Source organism: Triturus cristatus, chromosome 3_1 (assembly GCF_964204655.1).
Source record: "Triturus cristatus chromosome 3_1, aTriCri1.1, whole genome shotgun sequence".
Classification (NCBI taxonomy): Eukaryota; Metazoa; Chordata; class Amphibia; order Caudata; family Salamandridae; genus Triturus; species Triturus cristatus.
This window is the reverse complement of record NC_140583.1, coordinates 918,948,742-918,974,689: the sequence shown is the minus strand read 5'-3', so window position 1 is coordinate 918,974,689 and position 25,948 is coordinate 918,948,742. Positions and strand designations below refer to the sequence as shown.

At 44.1% G+C, this 25,948-nt stretch overlaps 1 protein-coding gene across 2 annotated transcripts in view; it reads right to left on the bottom strand.

Moving 5' to 3' along the window:
* The window catches only part of WDSUB1 (WD repeat, sterile alpha motif and U-box domain containing 1), a 445,966-nt gene that overhangs the window by 345,532 nt on the left and 74,486 nt on the right, over window positions 1-25,948 (bottom strand). For both annotated transcript variants that reach the window (XM_085645497.1, XM_085645498.1), the window contains exon 2: window positions 14,800-15,221. In XM_085645497.1, the coding sequence (XP_085501623.1) occupies window positions 14,800-15,197 (398 nt within the window). In that variant the 5' untranslated portion in view covers window positions 15,198-15,221. The remainder of the gene's footprint in view (window positions 1-14,799; window positions 15,222-25,948) is intronic.

The following is a 25,948-nucleotide window of genomic DNA, read 5'->3' as shown; positions in this document are numbered from 1 at the left end:
GCACTGGATTGCGGGCGCGCGAGTTATAGTTATCTGACCTAACTATAACGGGGGAATTTCATTGTTTTTTCACGAGTGAAATGCCCAGCTAACTATAACATGTTTGAAACCTATGGTTTTTTAAGTGAATTTGCAAGGTTTTTTAAATGCTAATTCCTAACTATAACGTGTGTGAAACCTATGGTTTTTTCAGTGAATTTGTACGGTTTTTTAAATGCTAATTTATGTATTTATTTATTTTATTTTTTTTAAGTTTTTTCACCGTGCACGCACCGTGCCCGCGCTGTGGGCGCGCGGTGCGTAGTTCGCGGAATTTTACGTTACGTACGTAGTTCGCGGAATTTTTCCGTTTCTACCGTGCGCGTACGCTACGCGCACTCCGCGATTTTTCATAAAAAAATTAAAATACATTTTTGCCCTTGGGGGTCCTTCTGGGACCCCCTGACCAAGGCTAGGGGGTCAGGAACTGTCCAGCCTGCCCCCTTTTCACGTTATCCACCTTTGTTTTTCACCCCCTCAGACTGCGAGAGGCAAAATGGCGGCCGACACTTCCTGGTTTCGACCGATTCGAATGTTTACTAAGATCTAACAACCAATCAGAATCGCGCTCGCGCACGGCAGCGTGCGTGTACGGTAAGCTTACGGTACGCACTCGGAGCGCGCCTATAGATATATATATTGATTTAAATGCTATTTTCTCAGGAAATACTGAACAGATTTACACCAGACCTGCAAAAGGCACATCCCTGACCTGAGGACTACCTCTCTGCCAAATTTCAAGTAATTCTGTTCAGCCGTTTGGGCTGCAGCTTGGACTAAAGGTCCTATGGAAAAATGCATGGGGAAAACGCGTTTTGGGACCCCCCTTTTTCTCAGCCCCCGCTTGACGAATCCCCCCGAGACTTTCAGGGAAGGAGCGGAGCGCCCCACCTATATTGAAAATTTTGCGAGGATTCGTCAATCGGCGCCAAAGTTATTCAGAATGGAATGTTGCGGATTTCCTATGGAAACACGGTCCTAACTATAACTATCTACTGGCGACCGCCAGTAGATAATATGCATTATATATATATATATATATATATATATATATATATATATATATATATATATATATATATATATATATATATATATATATATATATATATATATATATATATATATATATATATATATATATATATATATATATATATATATATATATATACATACACACGCAATATATATATATTACCTACTGGCGGTCGCCAGTAGGTAGTTATAGTTAGGACCCCTTTTCCATAGGAAATCCGCAACATTCTATTTTGAATAACTTTGGCGCCGGTTGACGAATCCTCGCAAATTTCTCAAAATAGGTGGGGCGCTACGCTCCGCTCCTACCCTGAAAGTCTCGGGGGGATTCGTCAAGCGGGGGCTGAGATAAAAGGGGGGTCCCAAAACGCGTTTTTCCCATGCATTTTTCCATAGGACCTTTAGACAGGGCTACAGCCCGAACGGCTGAACAGAATTACTAGAAATTTGGCAGAGAGGTAGTCCCTAGGTCAAGGAAGTGCCTTTTGTAGGTTTGGTGTAAATCTGTTCAGTAGATTCTGAGAAAATAGCCTTTAAATCAATATATATATCTGAGCCAGCTTACGGTACGCTTACCGTAAGCTTACCGTACGCGTACGGTGGCGTGCGCGAGCGCGATTCTGATTGGCTCTTAGATCTTAGTAAACATTAGAATCGGCCGAAACCAGGAAGCGGCGGCCGCCATTTTCTCTCTCGCACTGAGAGTTAGGTTGTTTAATTAAAACCAATACACATGTAAAGGAGCTGTTTTGACAGCTCACACACACATAGCCATGATGAGGGAGTCCCCCAAGACCCCCCAAGGCCAAAAAAGCCATTTTTATTTTTTCGCTAATTTCGCCGATTACGCTTACCGTACGGTAAAAAATATTTTTAAAAAAACACACTATCCACACTCTCCCCACCTCCTGTGCTTTTGGTGGCCGCAGGCCACCAAATGTGCAGGGCTTATCAGAGGTGTAAAAAACCACAATATTTTCAACAAAAATAATCAAAGAAAAAATTATCCACACTCTCTCCACCCCGTGTGCAAATGGTGCCCGAAGCGCACCATTTGTGCATGGCTTATAAGCACCGTAAGCACAGTAAGCACCGCGTGCTTACTGTGCACGCACGGTGCGCGAAGCGCACCGTGCGCGCACGGAACGAACTGCGTTAAGTGGGCGCGCACGCCACGAATGGCGTAAAGTAACTTAGCATTTAAAAAACCGTACAAATTCACAGAAAAAACCATAGGTTTCACACACGTTATAGTTAGAAATTAGCATTTAAAAAACCTTGCAAATTCACTGAAAAAACCATAGGTTTCACACATGTTATAGTTAGCGGAAATTTTACTGATAAAAAACCAGTGAAATTCCCCCGTTATAGTTAGTGCAGGCAACTATAACTCACGCGACCGCAATCTTCTGCTGATGACATATGTGTCTTTATGAAAAAAAAATATTTGTAATATATGTATAGCTAAAAATGTATGGAAGAAGACATGGGCAAATAAGTGTCTAAATACAGTATTAGCATCAGCAGAAGATTGCGGTCGCGTGAGTTATAGTTGCCTGCACTAACTATAACAGGGGAATTTCACTGGTTTTTTTATCAGTAAAATTTCCGCTAACTATAACATGTGTGAAACCTATGGTTTTTTCAGTGAATATATATATATACACACTATATATATATATATATATATATATATATATATATATATATATATATATATATATATATATATATATATATATATATATATATATATATCGGCATCCTGAACAAGTCGTTTCTACGACTTGCGCTAGATGGTGAGCTGGACTTCGGAATAGTTTAAATTACAGCAGGGAATGTTTTGGACTTAAAATCCAACACATTCCCTGGTGTTGCACACCACCTAGCGAAAGCCATAGAAACGACTTGCGATGCAAAGCCACGCGTGGTAACAATGCGGTCGTTGTTAACTACCTGCGTGGTAACAGCAGCGTTTTAAACGCTGTTTCCTATTATATGTGTTATATATATGCGTTATATATACACATGCGTTATATATATGAGCGTTATATATTTATGCTTTATATATATATTTATGTGTTATATATGCATATATATATATATATATATATATATATATGTATATATATGTATATATATTCACTTAAAAAACCATAGGTTTCACACATGTTATAGTTAGCTGGACATTTCCCTCGTAAAAAACCAATGAAATTCCCCCGTTATAGTTAGTGCAGGCAACTATAACTCATGCGACCGCTATCCTCTGCTGATGACGTCAGATATTACATCACTGTATTTAGACACCTATTTACCCACGTCTTCTTCCATTAATCTTTAGCTATACATATATTTCAAATATTTATTTTTCGGAAAGACACATATGTAATCAGTGATGTAATATCTGATGTCATCAGCAGAGGATTGCGGTTGCCTGAGTTATAGTTGCCTGCACTAACTAGAACGGGGGAATTTCATTGGTTTTTTACGAGGGAAATGTCCAGCTAACTATAACATGTGTGAAACCTATGGTTTTTTAAGTGAATTTGCAAGGTTTTTTAAATGCTAATTCCTAACTATAACGTGTGTGAAACCTATGGTTTTTAAGTGAATTTGTACGTTTTTTTAAATGCTAAGTTATGTATTTATTAATATTTTTTTTTTCAGGTTTTTCACCGTGCGCGCACCGAGCGCCCACGATGCGTTGTGCGTGCCGTGCGCGCACAGTGCGTGCACCCCGCACTTTTTCGTAAAAAAATAATAATTTTTCACCCTTGGGGGTCCTTTAGTGACCCCCTGACAAAGGCTGGGGGGTCAGGAACTGTCCACCCTGCCCCCTTTTTACGTTCTCCACCTTTGTTTTTCACTGCCTCAGACTGCGAGAGACAAAATGGCGGACGAAACTTCCTGATTTCGACCGATTCGAATGTTTACTGACATCTAACAACCAATCAGAATTGCGCACGTCACCGTGCGCGCACGGTGCGCGCTTATAGATATATATGTACTTTTAACTGAAATTTTATCAGGAACTACTGAACAGATTGACTCCAGATATTCAAAAGGCACATCCCTGACCTGAGGACTACCTCTCTGCCAAATTTCAAGTAATTCTGTTCAGCCATTCGGGCTGTACCTTGGACTAAAGGTCCCTATGGAAAAATGCGTTTTGGGACCCCCCTTTTTTCTCGGCCCCCGCTTGACTAATAACCCCGAGACTTTCAGGGTAGGAGCGGAGCGCCCCACCTATTTTAAAAAATTCGCGAGTATTCGTCAACCGGCGCCAAAGTTTTTCAAAATAGAATTTTGAGATTTCCTATGGAAACACGGTCCTAACTATAACTATCTACTGGCGACCGCCAGTAGATAATATATGCAGATATATATATATATGCATATATTATATGCATACATATCTAATTTCATATATTGTGGTTATGTTATATATAAAAGCATGCACATTGTTTTTAATTACATTTTAATCAAGTCCAAACTCCAAATAATTTATAGGGCTTTTAATTCAACTTTTTTTTACGTATCTCTGCATGTTTTGTTATGTGCAATTACACATAATGCTATTATACCTCAAAAATAAGTGTCCTGCCATTCGTTGTTGCAACTTGTACTTTTATGAATAAACTAATATGCAAGTAAAAATTTATGAATTGAAGTAAATGTATTACAAAAAAAAAAAATTGCTATTAAATCCACACCAATCACAAATTTTTGTTATATTGCAGGAAGAAACAACTAAAACACTTAATTGGAGGGCAAGAAACAAAATTGAAATCCATCACATTGAATGATACCTCAGACTCAGTTAAAATTACTTTATGGAGAGAAGCAACAGACTTTCCAATACAACTTGGAAACTACGTTAAAATAACTCATTTAACCGTACTTGAGTTTAATGGAGAAAAGATATTAAATACAATTCGCCATACACAACTTCAAGTGAGTACAACTAATAAAAATTACAAAACTTTACCCAAAAAACAGCAAATTGCTACATTTAATACTTATCACATTTCTCTGCTTCACAGATAATAGAACCACCACAAGAAAAAATAACAATAACTATATATGGACTAGAAAAAAAACAGGAACTAAGTACAATACCAGCACAAGTACAAAACACGGAACATTTTCAATCGATGGACGTCAATTATACTATTCTAATGGACTTTTTAAACGCAAGTACTGATGATGGATGCATAACTGAAATTGTTGAGCAACTTTAACCTATAACAAATGCAATCAAACTTGTATTTAACAGATATACTATCATCTACTTTGTTTGGAATACTATTATATAGGCAAGCTACACATGTATAGTTAATAAACCGTAAACTTTTTAAACAAAATTGTACTAAGATTTGTTACTATGCACACAACTCGTAACTTTAACATCTCAAAAAACATTAACTACATTCTAATATATTGTACTGCCAACAACTCTTTTTGCCTAACCACCACCATCAAACAACAACCAGTCACTAACACAAACACCAATAGCACCACCACCAAAACCACTGCAACCACCAGTATAACCACCAGAATCACCACCACCACCACAACCAACACTACCACCTACCACCACTAGTACCACAACAACAAGTACAAGCACCACCACCATTACTGACACCAGTACCACCACCAGCACAATCTACCATCAGTACCACCAAACCACCAATACCAGTAGCACCAATACCAGTACCACCAGTATCACCACTAGTACCAGCACCACCAGTACCACCACCAATACCAGTACAAAGACCACCACTAGTACCTGTAAGAAACTGGCTCTATATATACTGCACCAAAGTGAGGTACAGTGTGTATAGAGTCCAAGGGTCTCCAGAGATTTGGCAGAGGTTAAAGTTCGATAGAACCTTACTCTCTAAAGTGGCAGCTTGGTCAAGCAGTAAGGCAGTATCAGAGGACAGTGTTTAGCATTTGATGTACCCACTCAGTCAGCAAATGAATTCACACACACTCAAGAACTGAACTCTAGGCCCATTGTTTTTGTATAAAAAATACACTCTTGTTTTATTTCTAGAACCAAGCAAGCCTGGTACAGGTAAGCATGTAAATACTTTTCAGCTACAAGATGCTGTTGTTGCATACTTTCAAAATACAGTAGGACTTTGTACCAATTCGAGTTCCCAGGGGTTGCAATGCAGTGCACAAACATAGTAGACTCAGTACATAGGAATCAATAGGCTTTTTCAGTAAAATGCAATTAAATTACTTTTCGGATTACTTTTACTAACACAGTGCTAGATCCTAGATTCAGCACCGGGGCATTACCTGAAAACAGTTGAGTAAATGCGTTTTAGTTAGTTGTACGATTTTTTAAGAATATTCTTGTATTTTAAAAGTTGACACAAACTTTTTCACATAGAATCACCAATGTTATCCTATGGAAGGAAATTCAATTCGCAGGTAAGTTACTTTAACGTTACTTTTCTTACTCAGTGCTGGATACCTAGATTAAGCACTGGGACATTGCCTGAAAACAGTTGAGAAAATACGTTTTGGTTATTTGTTTGATTTTTAAGGAATATTCATAGTTTTCAAAAGTCGACACTTAGAAACTTTTTGGGAGAAAAAGTGTCAATGTTATATTATAAGGAAAAACAGGTTATCGGTTTCGAGGTAAGTAATCGGTCTTTTGAGTTAGGGTTCTGAAGTTAGACTCAGGAGTCTCCCAGGGTCAGTGATGCACTGTTGTTGCACCCTCAGCAGCACTCGGGTGGCCGGGTACAGAGTGTTGAGGTCCAATGTTATCCTATGGAGGATGGGGGGGCTCCGGTTGGTGGCAAGCAGGCCACGGGGTTGTGGGAACAAAGCTCTTAGGGTTTCGCTCATGTTAATTTGGGGACCAAGTTAGCACCAAAGGGGCACCCTCAGCGGCGCTAGGGCTGTTTTGAAGTCGGGTGCACTGTTGATTTCAATGGAGATTCTCTGGGACAAAGAAACACTTCAGGCTCGGGGATGAGGATCTTCCAGGAGCAACCACCACTTCAAGGGGTAAGTAGGGATGTTAAGGGTTGGTTAGGCACCGCTGGGTTAGGCACACAAGGCCGTGGGGCATCGGATGCAGGGGTGTCTTGGGATGTCGGATTTTCTTACCCGCTCTGGTCGCGGGAAGTCCTCTGGGTTGAGGCTGCAGGCGTTGTCAGGAGGCTTGAGGCAGGTCAGTGTCAGGATCGCCAGGGGGACCTCCTCATGGTGTTTTTCCGCTCGGGCCGGGTTTGGCGGGTGCAGAGTGGGCTGAATTTGCGGTTCCTGGCTGGCACCAGGAGCTGCAGTTTAAACACGTCCGGTGTTCACGGGAGCAACAGTCTGGAAAGGGAAGGCAGGCAGGTACTCCGGGGTTTGTGAGGTTGCTGGCTGCTGGACACGGCGGGATTTTGCAGGAGCAGGTTCGAGGGGAGACAGGTCTGTAGGGCTGGGGCCAAGTCAGTGGGTGTCGTCCTCTTGTTAGCTCTGCACGGCTCTTCGTCCTTCTTCTTATCTTCTTTTCTTGTTGTTGCTGGATCTGAGAAAGGAAGGTTCAGGGTGCTCCTAAATACTAAATTTAGAGGTGTTACAGGTAGGTAAAGGGCAGGGACCAATGGGTCCCTTCCCTGGGGTGAGTACACCCCCTATTCAGCCACTCTCCAGTGGGAGTTGGGCAGGAGCCTGTCCCTGGTTGGCTGGGTCCCCCCATCCTCAAGATGGCGGGGACTCGAGGTTGTGCTTCACCTCGCCTCCCCCTCCTTAGGGGTGGAGTTGGCAGAGGTGGGCACACCTCTCTCCCTCACTTGTTTTTGCCGCCGGTTCTCCCGCCCAAAGTGGGGATTAGAACCAGTGGGGACCAGTTGCTAAAAGCAGCAAATGGTCTGGAGTGGCTCACAAAGGCGGCATGCCTTTGAAGCTTCTCTTTTGTGAACCCTGCCCATCCTGGGGGAGGAGGCTTGGCACCTCGTCCCAGGATGTGCATTGTCTCATGATCCCAAGAGCAGCAAGCTCTCGACCCAGGGGTCCAGAAACATGTCTGGTGGTGGCAGCCTGAGCAGCCACTCAGTCAGGTCACTGGAAGTTGGTCGAGTTTCAGGGGGCATCTCCAAGATGCCCTCTATCGTGCATTTTACATTGAATCCCACACTGGCATCTGTGTGGGTTTAATGTGCTGAGAAGTTTGATACCAAACTTCCCAGTCTTCAGTGTAGCAATTATGATGCTGTGGAGTTTGTAATGACAAACTCCCAGCAACATGTACTCTTAATGGCAGCACTGCACTTACAGTGCCCAGGAATGGACTTGGCACTGTAGGGGTAAAGGGCTCATGCTCCTGTACCCACACCATTGGCATAGGGCACTCAGCTAGAGGGGTGACTGATGTATGCCAGGGCAGTGGTTTGTGGCCATGGTACACAGGGATGTGTGCCATGTCGACTCTTCACTTTCTTCTGCACCAAGGCACTCAGTCTGCAAAGGCAGTGTGTGAGTGTCAGGGGACAGGGCCTCTAAGGGTGGTGCAATAAGTGCTGCAGCCCTTAGGGGCCTTCTCTGGTCACAGTGCCCTGGGTACCTGTGGTATCATTTACCAGGGGCTGACCTGTGGCCAGAGACGCCAATTGGGTTTAGGATTCAATGCAGTTTTAGGGAAGGAACACAGGCTCTGGGCACCTGATAGGCAGGAACCCAGGGCACACAGTCAAAGCACATCAGCAATACAGCAAAACGAGGGGGCATACCATGCAAGAAAGAGGGTACTTTCTCACAGTACTGCCACCACACATACCAGTACTACCTCCAACAGTACCCACCAATACCACCACCATTATCACCACCACCTTAACCTCGCAAAACGGAGCTCTTGGTACAAAAAACAGTATTTTTAAAGCATACCTAACAGCAGCACGCATACAGTGCTCAGTAAACAAAATATGCTCAATTGCAATATGCTATTCAAACCCTGCTCACTGATCGCCCATATTAGTATTTAGCAAATGTCATACCACTTTCAAATGCTTCCTTGAGATTACATACATATGCATGTTAGTCCCTATTTAGCACCGTCTTATAATACTTTAAAACATACCACAATGACTAGCCATACATCCACAACATCATAACTCACACTTTTAAAAAAAATACTAATATATTTTTCGTGGAATTAATCTTACATTTACTAAGCACCACGCTACACATACACTTACACAAACCGCCACTTTAATTATTTAATTAGCACCCCACACCACTATCACTATAACAGCCCCGCAAAAAAACAATTTTAAATACCAGTACAGCCTGCTTTCACTTTAGCAGATGCACTACACAGCTTTTACAATTCCTTTTTTTTCCAAACCTTTGCATAAAAACTCCATATGCGATTTACCTTTAAAATTAAACACACCCCTTTCTTTAAACACATTCACAATACCTAAATATACAAACAGCATGTACAAAAAGCATTTGCAATGCAATACGTCTAGAATTTGCCAGACCTTAAGCTATTAGCTAACAGATAACAATGCCTTTAATGGATGTTTTAAAAATCAACACATGGAATCTGACTGCATGGTACCCCCACGTTTTCCTGGTGCTTTGCTGGTTTTTGACTTAGTCTGACTGGGATCCTGCTAATCAGGACCCCAGTCTAGCTGCTTTCTCATCTAAATTGATTGCATATAATTTAGGTACACTTCAGATTGGATTCTGGGGTACCCTTATAAGTCCCTAGTATATGGTATACTACGTACCCAGGGCATAGGTACCCCAGAGGCCTCCCAGGGCCAGCAGCATGTATTGTGCCACTCCTGAGAGACCATTCAAAATGACACCACAGGTCTACTACAGCAGCCTGTGTAAGGTGGTGCATGCACCCCTTACTTAGATATAGGTTAACTATATCTATCCTATATCACTGCACATATAAACCTATCAGTCACTCCTGTGGCAGGCCTTATCAATCCTGAAGGCAGGTTGCTGGGTTTTATGTGAGTGGGTGCACCTACAAGAGCAGAGCCCCTCTGCAGCCTTCAGAACCTATACTCCGGGGTGGTTTGTGATGCAGCCGACCATATATACTGAAGTGCATTATAACCTCGCGGTAAATGCTAACTTTAAAATGGCTGCATGGAAACATGTCGTGTTTGGTGTCAAACACCTTGGAATCATACCTTTCCGCCAGTAACTGGTGAGGGAGATATGATTCCACCCTCCTAGAGAGAGAAATATGACATACCGGGCTACCCGGTACCAGCTTTCTCGACCCTGGCTTCACAAAATGGATGCTGCCAGCCACAGACACTAGTCTGCCCTCCTGCTGCTGAGCCACGCTCGACCAGGGGAAGGCTTGACAACTGCTCTGGCGTGAAACTGGACAAAGGACATGGGTGTAGTCACCCCTCTGTGTTGACCCTCCCATAGGTGGGTCCCCAAAGTTTGTCCCACACCCTTCCTTGGGTATAAAGTAGGAACGCCTGATTACAGGACTTTAGACTTTACCTGGACTAAACTCTGCTACAGAAACCAACTACTTTGACGATCTGCACGACGTTGGATGACTGAAGAATCTCCCTTGGAGTAAAGGAGTTACTCCCCTGCAAGGCAGGCACCTAAACGCATCTGACCGTTTTGCATCTCCCGAGCTCCTGAGGACTCGGAAAATTTCTGCAACACAGGAGGTGGGTTCTCGGAGGTTGATCTGCGCCCTCAGCTATTCTGAGGCCCGTATCCCTCGTGGGGACCGTGCAACCCGAACCCCTGTGCACCGTGTACATTTGCAGCAGCATATGCTTTTTGGCGACCCCTGAGGCTGTGCTTTGGGCTACTTGTAGTCCTGACCCCGAGCAGTAATTGCACCAAAGATTTCCGGCCTACACTCCATGAGTGTTCCGTGGGCTGGTATTTAGTGATTCAGCTCGAGGTCCTTTTCGCGAGCCCTGGTCCGTTGACCTGTGGGTCCCTGTGAGGGTAACTTTGACTTTCAGCGGGCTTTCCTGGTTGCTCCAGATGTGCCCTGACTCTCCATAGCTTGGAGAGTCCCCAGGACCTTGCTGGTCCTCACCGAAGCATCTTTCCTCTGACCGCGTGGTTTGCAGTTGCCAAGGCTTTTTGGTGTTCAATCCGGCACTGATCCCCCCCCCAGCACTCGACATCCTTCGTGGGACAGCTCCTCTCCGGAATTTGGCCGTTGTCGACGTCTCCTGGTCCCCGTGGATGCAGAGTTAAGCTTCACCTCTTCTCACCTGAAACACCCGACATCGGTGGGCATTCGTCTATCGGGCCCCTGGTCACTGTGAAGTGACCCAGACTCTGTCCCCTCTGCTTTCAGGTTCTTCTCAGCTCCGATCCAGGCTTGGATCACACCGGACACTTCATCTTCCCGGCAGCAGCACTTTTTCGCATCACGCCATTGAAAACGACAAAGGTTTCCGACATCACTTGACCCCTATGCACCCGGCTCCTCTGGGATAGGTAACACGGGTATCTCGGTACTCTCAAGGGTGCTGTCCTTAGAACCTTCTATGTTTAACTGGGTTTGCTTGACGTCCTCTCCGAAGTGTCCTTAATCTTTAAAATTCCAACTGCGACTTTCCCATAGAGTTGTACGGAACTCGCGTCTGTGTTCTCACACTGCACCCGTCCTCCGTGGGTCCCGTGTGTCACTACCTTGTGTTGTTCCTTGGGGTCCCAGTGATTCTACGTGCTCTAGGCATGGTGTCTAGTCAAGTCGTGGTTATTATACCACTTTCTTAGAATATGGTTTGGTCTCCCCCTGGAGCAAATTGTGTATTGTGCTATTTACTGTTGTTCTAGTGATTTAATATTGTGTGCTTTGTTCTCTAATCTCATAGAGAGTGTTTAGTAATAAATACATATATTTTATATATTCCTTGTGTGGTTCTCCTTTCATTTGGTCATTCAAGAAGTTATTATCTGGTAAACCAAGCTGCTTTACATTCAAAAGATCAAGCAAAAATAAACCTCAATATCAAGCCTACCCATTGTTGTTGCTTTTGATTGGAGTATATCGAATTTAGCCCCTGCCCATTGTGTTACTTCTCTTTTCCAACTCATGACAAATTTCCAATTCACAGCGACACTGCATTAGGTTACAAGTACTGGCAAATAAATAAACGTACTCTATTTGCATTTTTTGAGGTCTTGACATAATACCAAGAAGGCAGATTAGTTTTGTATATGTTAGATCTGCCAGTAATAGATGCTAATGCCTTGCTTGCCGCCTCCAAAAAGCTCCTATAACTGGGAAGGCCCACACCATGTGGTAAACATCTGCAGCATCAGAGGCCCATATGGAGTATTTAGGACACATATTAGCATACGTTATATTGAGAACATCAGGTTTGCGGAATAGAATTACTGCTTTTCTACCATTCCCCTGTGATTATTTTGACATCCCCATGTCAACCCTACTGCTAGCCTCCTCAAAACCAGCCAAATTACCAGGTCTACCTATGCTACATAGACTACAAAGCTGCCTTCGACTGTGTTAACCGGAACTGGCTTTGGAGCAAATAAAGAAACTGGTCTAAACCACATGCGCTCCTAAGATTGATTTAAAACCTACATATAATAACTTGGGTAAAAGTAAAGCTGGGTAGTGGAGCAAACCTCTCCATGGCCTTTTCAACATCCTGTGGGCTTAAGCAAGGTTGTGTCCTAGCCCCCACTTTTTTAACCTATTTCTGGCGGGCGGACCCATCTTCATCTCTGACTTCAGTTAACTACCATGCCCTTTCAAATCTCCTCTATGCCGAAAAATTGGTGCTGATTAGCCTTACTAAGGTCAGGATGTAGCTTCTTCTGAACGTTACCCATGACTTTTCAACAAACAATAGCCTGACAGTCAACACCAAGAAAACAAAAATCATGAACAGTTCTGGAAGAACAACTGGTATCTTGACTCCATTAAGTCAACTAATATAAATACCTCAAACTTACATTGGACAATAAAAGACACTTTAAGCCCCGGCCAAATCTGGCTAGAATTTGTTCTAGCCAAGCAGTCAACAGCAAGACATGCTGCATTTACCATGATGTGCTACAGGCTTCAGTCTGCCGAAAGGAACACCATAAACCACAATGTTTGTCTGAAACTAAACAAACCCCATTCAGCTGCCAAACAATATCTTTAAAAAAAAAAAAAATCAATCGACCTGATTGGGCTAGCATAATTATAATCCATAGCAATTATCCTAGAAACGTCCCAAAGACCCACTAACAAAACATCAAAACTAATTTCATCTCTGGAGGACAGGGCAGTTCTCGGGAACTATTCCCACACATGGATGGTGGTGTTAAACACTTACTCCTCCCTCACAGCAATAACTGAGCGAGGCCTTCAGTACCAGGACCAAGGGCTATTTCTTAAAACAACGCCTAGGCATCCTCCCTACTAACGCGCATGCTGCGCTATGGTTAAAGGCAGAAGGATGGCTCATGCAGGATGTGTAGTCAACCAATAGAGGACGCAATCCACACCATCTGCCCCTGCAGGGCCACCTTAAATCTGCACCATCAATGGCTTCGACCCTTCTGGAATCAGGCAGAGGTGCACCTCTGCAGACAAGCTATAATAGCATGCCTAAACTCCAGAGATCCCTGCCCTCCCCCACCCCCCTAATCCCTAAGAGCAACCTCCCGAACAGTAAAATATCTCCAGGGAGTTGACCAGGCTCTAAAGAAAGCACCCCATCGGCCTGAACAGTTTATTCGGCCTTGAACATTTGCCCCCCTTAGGGATGGGGGTCATGTACCATCCCACCTATACCAACCATAATACCAGACAAAAGCTACCACAGCTTACTTGCCATGCTTAAATAACCATTTGCGCAAGTCCTTCTTCTAGCACAATGCACTTTTCCCACTTGGGCCACACAAATCAATTGCATGGCTGTACTGATAGCATCCACAGCAAGGCAATCATTCGAACCGCTAACCTAAACAATCCCTGCACAAGTTTTTCTCTGCAGAAGCAGACTAGCCTGTGGCCTCAAATTGAATAATATGAATTCATTTGATATGTTTGTTAAGCTGCTCTTTGCACAAAGAAGGACTCTAACTTTTTAGCCAAAGTCCTGGACATTGAACATCTTCCCTCATTTATCCGACAGGGAAGTCTTATCACTTTAATGTATTTATGTAATGCATTTCACATATATTATAATGATTTCAACTAATCGAACAATAAAGCTTACTTTTACATCCCCATGTTTGTTGGCAATGCCTTAAGAAATTCTCCAGCCGGAGTCCCCATTTCTGACCAAGTTCTTCAGTAAAGAGTAAGGTATTGCTTTAATCCTTTCCTGCACAAACGTTTAATATGTGACAAACTGCCTTTGTACAATTTCTGCCGGCCATTGTACATTTGGTAAAGTATCATTCTCATGTTCCAGCAAATAACTTAAAAATGTTGAATCTCTTTCGTGGCAACACAAGAGTGAAGCTGGGCTAACTTAGATGAAACTCTGTCCCAGATACTGTAGCTGTTGCAAGCTCTGCTAGTACCACCAGAGGACAGTGATCTAATAACTTTAGTACTGCAGGATATTGTGAATGTTTTGGGGAACAATTGATGTACTATGGTGATTCATGATCTGTATTATATTTTATGGTAAATCTGCATGGCCATTCCATTACGTAACATAGAAGCAACTTACCTAAATATAAAATGAACATGGACTCCATCTACAGGAATGCTCACCTGTGAAACTTTAATGACTGAACGTTCCATAGAACCACAGTGCCATCAGCTCCACCAGAAACCAAATATGTTGATTGAGGGGAAAATCTGCAGACTCGAACTGGGCTACTGCTGGGATGTTCAAGTACTGCCAGTATGTGTCCATTTTGAGTATCCCATAACATAATAGTACCATCAGTTGAACACGAAGCTAAAATATCACCAAGTGGAGAGAAGCAACAGCAATGAACAGCATATGTGTGACCTTTCAGTGGAGAATAAGAAAGCTCTACAAAGTCACTCATCTCGTACACACGGATGGTTTTGTCCATGGAACATGTTGCCAGGTAAGAGGAGGAAAAGGCACAGCAGTTGACATCATCACTGTGGTCGGCTAGCGTTTGAATAAGTGTCACCATCTTAACAACATTTCGAAGAGCGACCTGTAACATGACAAATAACACTTGGTTTAATCTTTTTCAATACGGATTGTTTTCAAAAGAACATACCGCAAACAATACAGAGCACCTCTACAACCTTATTAAGTACGATCCACAGTGCACAATTCATCTACTTCTGTGCACCACGCAACCTCCCACAACAAACATTTGCTTAGTTAAAGTTCAAAACTACATTCAGGAATTTTCAGAACTACAATGGTTTAGCCTTAATCTATGTTTGGACTTCTTAGTCAACAACAGTTTCAGTGATAAGGTACCACAAGCACAGCATGCCTGATGCCCTTCATTCGCCGACAGCCCAACCAGCCACGCCTATTAATATTTCTCAAACTGTCCATAGCTGTAGAATTAAATGATCATTGTTAAAAATTGCACAATCTCCCATTTCACATACCAAAACACTGCAGAGTCTAGGCAAACAGTTATTCACTTCTGGGGTCTGTGTTGACTTTTAGAATTCTCAAGTTGTCTAAGTGGCCACTGCCAAATGCTGCAAGGTCAGCTCACTTCCAACTTTGCTCAGGTCATGCTTCTAGGCACCATCTCTCTCTCCAACCAGGTCCTGACTACTTTCTTGCACTATGACCGCCACCTTTCATAGCACGTCTTCTTCACCTTAGTGTAAAATTATCCCAGAGCCCCTGTTTCAAGATGCTACCAGTCAGGCCTCTTTTCAGGTCCCTGGCAACTTCCTTATTTTGATGAGCTGTCCTCACACCTAACAGGATCAGACCTGGTTCTCCCTCCTACTGGGTATGAAGCTAAATAGTCTAGGAGGGCTCTGAGAATGAATGTGAGCGGATTCTCTCAGCCCATTTGAGATCAGTAAGTCAAAAGAAGGATGGTTAAGGCTGCCCTTTCTTATGCCACCTGTCTTGCACCCTTCAGTGATGACTAATCCCTGCTAATTGGCCAATAGTAACATTGCCCTGCTCTTCCTGGACTCTGAGGCATGCTGTTGTCTTCTGCGCAAGAGTTTTTTAGTCTCTATGGCATGGCATGTGTGTGTATTCCAGGTCTGTAGGTCTGATGAGTGGCAGAGCTGATAATAAGCCACTTCTGTCTCGGGTACACCTCAGTACGGTCTTATAAAGGTACTTTTCCTGTATAGTTATCAAAAATATGATTTAACTGTTCAATCAGATATTTAAAACTATGGTGAAAATAACATTAAAACACTTTTCTCACATTTTGCAAAGTAAAGTTGTAAAAAAATATTTCACTCACTCCTTGATCCGTCTTATGGAAAATGCAGCTGAACTTAAACAGTGAAAATAGCTTTAGGCATTCAGTTATGGTGAGGCGCCTTTTGTTAAATAGCTGGCCACGTTTTATATATTAGATGCCAGGCTTTTTGGGCTTGCACGACACCCTTTAGGGTTGAATTTCTTTTCCCATATCTGTTTATTAGAATTTTCAAAATGAAACCAACATCAGTTACAACTTGCACTGTCTTATATACCATATTACATTCATGAATAGCCTGTGACCTCAGACCCAGCCACCGCACCTTCACTCATCCCACAACTCCCTCTCAATCCACAAAAGTTATAAAGTACCACTGCAAGTAATTTCAGAGTCCGCCTGCTCCAAATTTTTCCGCATTTTAGGGGCATCCCCTGGCCACAAAAAACAATTTTTCAGCTAACATTCATCAGTCCATGTCACGCTTCCAGGTCTAGAAATCAGGGGCCAGTCCGGCACCCCAGGCTTTCATAACATTTCCTTTCACCACCATCAGACCCAATGACATACATAGTCGCTGAGCCCTGGTTACACCCACCTCCCCCCATATATTAAGGACACATTGTTTTGCAGAGATAGCCAGTCCCCCTCCCCCCACCTGCCCCAGACAGTCCACAATTCTGGACCAGACGTGTTGTACTACAGGGCAGTCCCAAGGGATATGTAGGAATGATCCAGTCTGCCCGCAACATCGCAAGAACAGATCTGTGGCAACCCTGCCCACCTTAAACATGGTCGTTCAGTAGTAGTAGGAGGAGCTGGGGAAGATCTGCACTTGTACAAGCATGAAGCTCAACTTTATGGGCACCTCTCTAAGGACACCAAGGGGCTCCTCCCGCTCCCAATCTTCAAGGTCACCCAAATACCTCTTCCACCGTTCCCTCAGTTGTTATAAGGTATCAGGGGTGTGGTTTACAATCTTTTTATACGTCAGCGACTGTGGCTTTCTTGGTCATCGTGTACACCAATAGTCTCTCCTCCAGAGGGAGGAACACGCTAGCTCTGTGCCCTTCGGTAACACAGCCCGCAACGCATGCCTGAGTTTCAGGTAGCGGTAGGACTCGAAGACCGCCAGCTGGTACTGTCTCGCAAAGGGAGTTACCACAAACCAACACGTTTCCTACTGTGGAGATACTAATTAAATCCCACTTGGCAAAGCCAGTCAGCCTCTTCAAGGTCTCTAACATCTCTGGTGTAATTAGGTTTTTCCACCCCAGATGTGCAGTCACCTCTTTTCAGATTTTGACCACTGCTCTGGTGGGGTTAGGTAGGTTGGCTAATTTCCTGCCACCATACATCCCCTATCACCCAGAACATGTCTATTAATTCGGAGTGCTGGTTTGGTCTGCAGCAGATCGCCCCAGTCTTTAACCATAATTAATTGTGTCGCTTAAAAACTTCTGAATATCCAGAAACGCAATTCTTCCATCATACCAGACTCTCGTTAGTTTGGGCAGGGCACTCTGTGCTGGGCCTCCATTTTATTGTAACAGCCGGACTTGCACTTCGAATGTTTTAAAATATGCCATAGGGACTTCGTAGTGAGCGGTTTGTAGTACGTATAAGAAGCACTGCAGCAACATCATTTTAAATAGAACCTCTCTACCCAACAGGGAAAGCGGCAGTGCTTGCTAGTGCCTCATGTCACCTTTTAATCATTCGAGCAGCGGGCTTAGATTCCGCTCATAAAAAACACTCAGCATTCAGTGTTATGTATATTCCTAGGTAGCGGAATACATTCTACGCTATGGTCGACTCGCATTCCGGGGGTAGTCGCGGAATGTGCCAATTTATAGTGTATTCTGAATATTTACCAACATTTGTGATTATCTGCATTAATCTGGCCACTGTTAGTTCTGGGTCGGCGAAACAGAAGAGTACGCTGTCCATATGCCGCAATATTATTTCTCTCAGGACCCCTACCTCCCAATGCAAGCCCCTGACCAGTGGGTTTGATGTATCCAAGTGGCCAGAGGATCCAACGGCAGAGAAAAGATCATTGGGGACAGGGGGGAGCCCTGCCTCGTGCCCCTTTGGAGTATGAATATTGAGTACACCACGTTCACCTTAACATCAGCCAGTGTAAATCAAGCTGACCCATTGCATACCTTGTGCGCAGAATCCCAGTTTGTTGAGTAAATATGTAGTTCCACTCCAGCGTATCAAATGGCATTTTGGAATCCAATGACATTGTCAGAGCATTTTCACATAAGGTGCTGCTCTGTTCCCGGATTCAGTAGAGGCATCAAGATTGATTCTTGTGCTCCAGTTTGGCATAAAGAATGTCTGGAAATGGTGGATCAGCGAGTGGATCACTCTTCTGAGTCGCATTGCCAGCATTTTGGCCTTGGCATTTAACGGTGATATGGGCCTCTAAGAGTCGTAGTCCTCCAGGTACTTACCTTCTTTATGCATCACTACTATGGTGGTGGTGAGCCTTTGGTTTTGTGGTAGTAAGGTCTGCTTTTTGCTTTCTTTGTACATGGTTAATTGGTGCAGTGCAAGTATTGTTGGCAGTGTTTATAAAGCTCAACCGGCAAACCATTCCGCCTCAGGATTTCCCCGACGGAAACTCTTTCATCACTGCCGCCACCTCTATGTCAGTTTCTAAATACTTTAGAGCCTCTCATGCTAGATGTGGGAGGCATATGTCTTTGAGGAAGTCAACCATGTCCTCGGTCGTCTTGGTCACCGCTGGGGAGTACATCTGGGCATAGTAGGACGCAAATGTGTCAGCTAGGCGCTCCCCCTAACTAGCTCCCCTGTCTCTGTTTTGACCTCTAATATCCACCATCGAGATTGGTCGCTCTTATCTAACCAGGCCAGGAGTTTACCAGCTGTATTCCCCACTTCGTACACATGATGGACAGCAATTCTATGTATCGCCCAGGAGGCCTCGGTGACCAGGTTTTTGTATTCTTGTTGCTTCCGTGCCAAAGTATGCTGCATCTCCGTTCCCATCCCGGTCATCAGGAGTCGTACTAGTTCCAGAATGTCCCCCTCAAGTTCGTCCAGCCTGGCCCTCCTATCCCGCTTGAGCCCAGGTATAAGGGAGAGTGCCTGGCCCCTAACCGTTTTGCATGCCTCCCAAAAGCGAGTGCTGAGTTTACTGTGGATTAGGTGTCTTTAAAGTGATTTATGCATTCAGTGAGGCCCTCCAAAACTTAGCACTGTTTTAGGTACCAGAGGTTTATCTGCTATACTGTCCCTGGAGTGTCAGGTTTCAAGCTAAATACTGCCCACACCAGGAAGTGAGCAGAGATCCCTCTGCCCATGTGTCTGACCTCAGAGTATTGATGTGCCTGCTGGTGCTGCGTCACAAAATAGTCAATGCAGGAGATGCTACAGAGCGATAAGTAGATTGCCATTCCTGCGGGCTGTGTTTTCTCCACAAGTCCACCATTTCCATTGCAGCCAGGAAGTCTGGAAGCGGACTCAGTGCACCCCTCATTTTTTGTGTCTAGAGGTCTCAGTAGTCACTGGCTACCATGCTTAAGTAACCCCTCAATATTAACATGCCATCTGTCAGTTGTAGGAGCAGGTAACCCAGGTCAGGCAATGTGGAGTCAATGTGCAGTCATGCAATCTTGGCGGCACAAATACGGAGCAAATAGTCAATATCAAGCCTTCCCACTGTTCCCATAGGGCCACATATCTATTGTGTGGGTCGTACCATGTCCGTTGGGCTTAGAGGGCGAAACTTCTTTATAAGAACCTCCACTCCTCTGGACCAAAGTATAGCCTGTGTGTGCCACCATTTTATACCTCCACCAATCCATAGCTCTGTATGTGTTGCTGATCATATGTGTTACCTGTAGCAGAACATTGCCAGGGGCATATTGCTTAAAATAAAGAGGGGAGTGGTGCTTCAGTATCTTATCCCCTAGATCATTAACATTAAATGACAATATTTTCCAAAGAGCTCCCTCCAGCCATGGTGAAACATTATTCTTGCAGCCCGCGGGCCGACTCAGCCATTCACCGAATGTCCATGGTGAAACATTATTCTTGCAGCCCGCTGGCCCACTCAGCCATTCACCGAATGTCCAAGGCCAGGCAATTGGCCCACATGGGTTCAGAAGACACATTTCCCACAGTGTAAGTGAACAGTGAGTTTAAATGAACAAGATAAATCCATATGATGAAAGTAACTTCCCCAACAAATTCCCCCCCTGCATCCCTGCATGGTAGGCTTAGAGCTGCCCACCCCACCAGCAGAGCCCCAGTCGTCTCTATGTTAATGTGTAACAGGGTCAGTTGCTCATTTCAAATGTTCCAGCCCTGCGTCCCCTTTCCCCTCTTGCCTATCATACACTTTTATCCATCGAGTGGCATTTCACCCTAGCAGATTCTACTCCCCTGTTTTGATGCCACCTCCTCACTGGTCTCCAGCACAAGTCCTGTCTGAAAGCTGATTATCCAGGGTGTCAGTGGGGCCTTGGCCCAATTCCTAGGGGATTCTTCAGGTAAGGAATCATGCGAGTTATCCAATGGCACTGTCTGTTGCCTCCTCTCTCCACGCTCTCTTTGCCAGTTAGTGGTGTAGGGTGAAGTTGTTGCACCCCCGCTGGTTGCCACCCCTCAAGCAAGCTCCATGCCTCATCCGGGGTCCCAAAGTGTCAAGTCTTTCCCTCAGCAGCCACCCTCAGTTTTCCTGGAAACACAATTGAGTATATGAGGGCACGCTGTCGCAAACCCAGTTTTTCTTCATCAAAACTGTGCTGTAGTTTCTGTACTCAAACATGTTCAGGATGAAGTCATCCAGGAAGAGGTCAGTGCTTGGGCTGTTAACTCTCTCCTGGACCCCATTGCCCTTATGTTATTTCTCCTGGACCGGCCTTTGATGTCCACCAGCTTGTTGGGTTACCTAGTCTTTGAGGGTCTGGTTCACCCCACGGAATGCTGTGATCAAGTCAACATTCTCCCTCACTCTATCCCTAATTTGCATAGACCCGCCCTGATCAGCATGACCTCCCTAGTGAGAGAGTCAATTTTGGCCCTCAGCGAAGGCATATCTGCCTAATTTTGTTTGCTCAAGCCCTTTGCACCCCTACCACCGGTCATTGTTCCTGCCTCTCCAGTGTGTCCTAAAGGTAGGAGCCACCACCACCTGCAAGGCAGACCTCTCCTTCCTTAGCACACCTCGTGGCATCTCAGGTTTCCCACTGCCTCCAGCATGACACAGTGCACAGGCACCACCTGTCCAGGAGTTGTTGCTAATACTTTTGTGCCACCTGCACTGATGTCTGGCAGGATCGGTCTCTCTTTTTTTCTCTCTCTCTCTCTCGGAGGCATTCCTCGACGGACGAGTAAAAAAATCACTGGCCCTCAGGCTTTAAGGGTGAATTATTAATATATTTAAAAAATTGATTTTTGTAATGATAAAGGCACTTTTCTTTGCCATGTGTTATTGCACTGCCTTTAAACTGCAGCTCGGCCAGAGGACAGTGGTGCTCCTGGCAATCATATTTTTACCATATATGTGGGTTGTGTAAATACACACTGTGGCTGACCTGACAGGAAAGTTATATGTACCAATTGAGGGAAAACTGTTTTACCAATACAATTTTTCTGGCCAGACCACATTCATTTTGATACTGAACAGCAGTGTAATGGTGCAGAGTCCTGATACCAATAAAAATGGGGTACAGAAAAATGTGAAAAATCTGAAGTGACAATGCAGAAAACATGAATTTGTACACCTAGGTGTGCAAAAGCAGATAAATCCCACAGTAACATCACACCTGTGTAAACCTTTGTTGTGTACATTCATTTTAAAAGTGTATGCCACCAGTATCAAGCTCCATTTTTGTTATTAACAACATTTTATTAGGTTTAATATTACAGGGTATCTTCCACCAATAAGGTAGCATTATCACATTTGTGTCAGTATAAACCATTACACAATCACAATCATAATTGTAAATATATTCATCCCAGGTGCAATCCATGGTAGGATCACTGGGGGGGGGAGAAGTTGGATTTCAGATCAGCGGGCAGGCTTTGTGAGCTGTTCGAAATGTGTTGTGCGGGCTGCTACACATTAGTCATCAACCCCTGAGTGGGGTGATCTCTAAAGCCCTGATCCTTGGGCCCCTGCAATAGGATGGGTATGCGATCATACTACAGAAAATAGACAAAGGACTCCTCTTGCCATAGAAAGAACCTGGCTTCAAAACTGAGATAGGACCAGCTCACTTAAAATAGTCATAAGACTATCGGTTGCTGCCTAAAATAGACACAGAAAGTAAAGGACGACTACGGCATGTTGACCAGGAGTTGAAATAAAGGTAGGACTGCTTACTTCTTACCTTTTAGGTCATGGAACCGGCCATCTTGAAACGTTTTTGTTTCTGCAATGTCAACCTTTTCTTTTTACCATGCTCTCTCATGAAACCTCCACAGGCTCCTTGATGCAGTAATTCATTAGCAAGTCCATTACTAAATATCTCTACTCTAAATTTGAACATAATTCTCATTTAATATGGTCATCTGATTCTCATGACCTTGCAACTTCCATATACTTAGCCCTTGAAAACCCTTACCCAGCTACTGACCTCCACCATGGCTCCTAATATCACTAGCCCCAAAAAGGACCTGCTGTCGCTGGTGGGGCACAATGCTTATAAAATTGGTTACCCCCCCCAACCTGTCGAAAAACGCTGCAAAAAACTTTAAACATAACCTACTTAAACGGTACCCGGAAACGCTGGTCTCGGATGCCTACTTCTGCCCATCTAAAGGCATCGTCGTTAACGACCTAATCTTCAGTAACAGGAGAGTCCAATGGAGGAGAGCCTTTATGTCCATACTCAGATCCAAACCGATAAGGAAAACACCTCACGGCTTCAGTCTATCCATTATACCATCACCAGTCCTCAAAATTGATTACACAATATCACTATACAACAATGGGAACATTCTTATACAAGCATCAGATCGACACTTGGAGCAGTTTGACAAATTCTTTTTGAGGATCTAAAACTCAATGGCTAACAATGCGCCACCAAGCCCTCCACCCGCAGCTACTAGCTTCATCCTCTCCACGTCGTTTTCATCACTTACTAATACTCAACTTGATCAACCCTCCTGCACCAGTGGTGACTTCTCAGTGGTTGAACCAAAGCCTCAATTAGCACCTAAAATCTGCCTGAACACCAACTTAACGCATCCTCTAGCACCCTCCATACCCAGGGCATTGATTCACAATGATCTTCCCCTTATAGCTCGCAACAATAACAAACAGGAGAACGTTAGGACTACTACACAACCCTCATCCACACCTATTGTGCCTTGGGGTAAGCCCCATCTTTACAACCAACATCCCACACCACGGATATTTACAGATCCTCTACTCAAGACTCTTAGTGAAGGAAAAATTCTGACACTTCTTCCGCCCCCCACCTCCATTAACATGCATTTACAGCCTACCCCTAAACCAGTCACTCTAACTCATAACCACACTCCATTGAGGATAAGATGGCTGACATCAAGATTCAGCTAGTTAAAGAGAGCTTCCAGAACATATTAAACTTCTCGTCGAAAATGGAACAGCTATGGGATCTCAGTTCGACCTCAAAAACTAACCAACCCACACTCCCCGCATTGAGCAAACACTGCCGGAAGGAAACCTCGCCCATGAAGATTCCAGTGAACACTAACTGGATTTCACAGCCATATCCCAATCACCACTCCAGGCCACATAGGATTACAGATCACTTGACACATGTTAACATTCCCTCCCTGCTATTATTGTAAATTCTGCTAATTGAATAAAGAAAATACAACACAAGCCAAACAAGTTGAAGACTCATGTCCCAGCAAAACGAGCATCCGGTAAGCCCACATTCCATTGTACAAAATTCAACAGCTTAATGAGAACATTCATGTCAGGATCAACCCCATGTAAAACGCAATCAGGCCCTTCATAACAAACTGTAGCTCAACATGTGGGAACAGCATTCCTACGAGTCTCGCCGCCATTTATCAGAACAAGCAACCCATTATAGAGAAGGCGGAAAGAAACAAGCCTAGATGTGGGAGAGAAGGAATGAATAAAACAAGGTTCCCCTTATCTCAAGCAGTGAACATGAGCCCATCTTGGATGCTGCAGAGGAAGCTTTGAAGAGGTCCTAAGGATGCCCGCACAAAATATGAATACTTCCCCTGCTCTATGGGGAGCCCTCTGAATAGAAAAGCCACAGGGAACTGTCATCACTTACACATTAAAAAAAATTAATCATTAGAGATAAACCAGAGATGAAAGCCTCACAAAACAAAAAGAAGAAAAAAGGAAAGAAAGAGACAAAAGGATGTGCTGGAAGGAAACCACCCCTCGGGTGGGAATTGGGGAGACATCATGCCAGATTGTCGGGTCTAAGGGAGTCGCTCAGGAGAATCCGGCTTCTGGCATCTAGAATATGGCTCACGAAAGTCCTCAAACAACTGCAAGGCCCGAAGTCTGGGAGGAACCAAACGGGAACACCTGATAGCAGTGAGGTAGTGTATAAGAGGCTGCCAAATGTGGGTGAAGCGTGTCTGTGTAATTAATGCAGGCGGTGAGCAATTCAAGAGCTAAAACATTCCACAGCCGAAGGAACCAGGTGGCAATAAGAGGAGGATGTGGCTTCTCCAAAATAGGGCTATCGACTGGCGAGCTGCTCCTAACAAATGGAGGATCAAGCGCCAGTCCATGTATGACATAGCCGTGAGTGTTGAGAGTTTAATGCCTATGGGCGTGACTACCGGGGAAGGAGGAATAGGAAAACCCACTATCGCTTAAAAGTGGCTGAAGACTTCCTTCCAAAAGACCATGCTAACTGAGCAGGACCACCAGATGTGAAGGAAATCACCTCTATCCCCCTGGCATCTCCAGCAAGTCAGGAGAGAGTTTGGAAACATTTGGTGCAAGCGGGTTGGGATGTAATACCATCTCATCATTAACTTGTAGGCCGATTCGCGTTGTGGCGTACTTTGGAAAGTCTTTGGGATATCCCGCTATAACCTGGCCCATCCTTCGGGAGATATGTCTACTTCTAGATCTGAAGCCCACCGCGTCTGATATCCGTGGGGCGCTGAGAGAGTTGCAAAACAGTATACGTATTAGAAATCAAACCCCTCAGATTTGTGAACCAAGGACTCAAAAGCAGTGAGTTGTCTAGTAGCTCCCTGAACATAGATCTGGGAGCTAAGCCAGTGGCATAGCTGATAATATTGCATACGTTCCCCCACTGTGAGATTAAACTTTTGCCTGCATTGCTCGAATGTGAGAATGTCCTTATTTTGAAAGCGTGTCGGAATGACCAGTCATTCGCGTTCTGTCCCACTTTCTGCTATTACCCTACAAAACTGCCAGTCTTGACCCTTCTCCTTAAACTTTCAATATTCAAACTATTACCTCCAATCCATTTAGAGAATCTACAGTCAGTCTCAGATATATGAACAAGGAAAACGTACAAACGGTT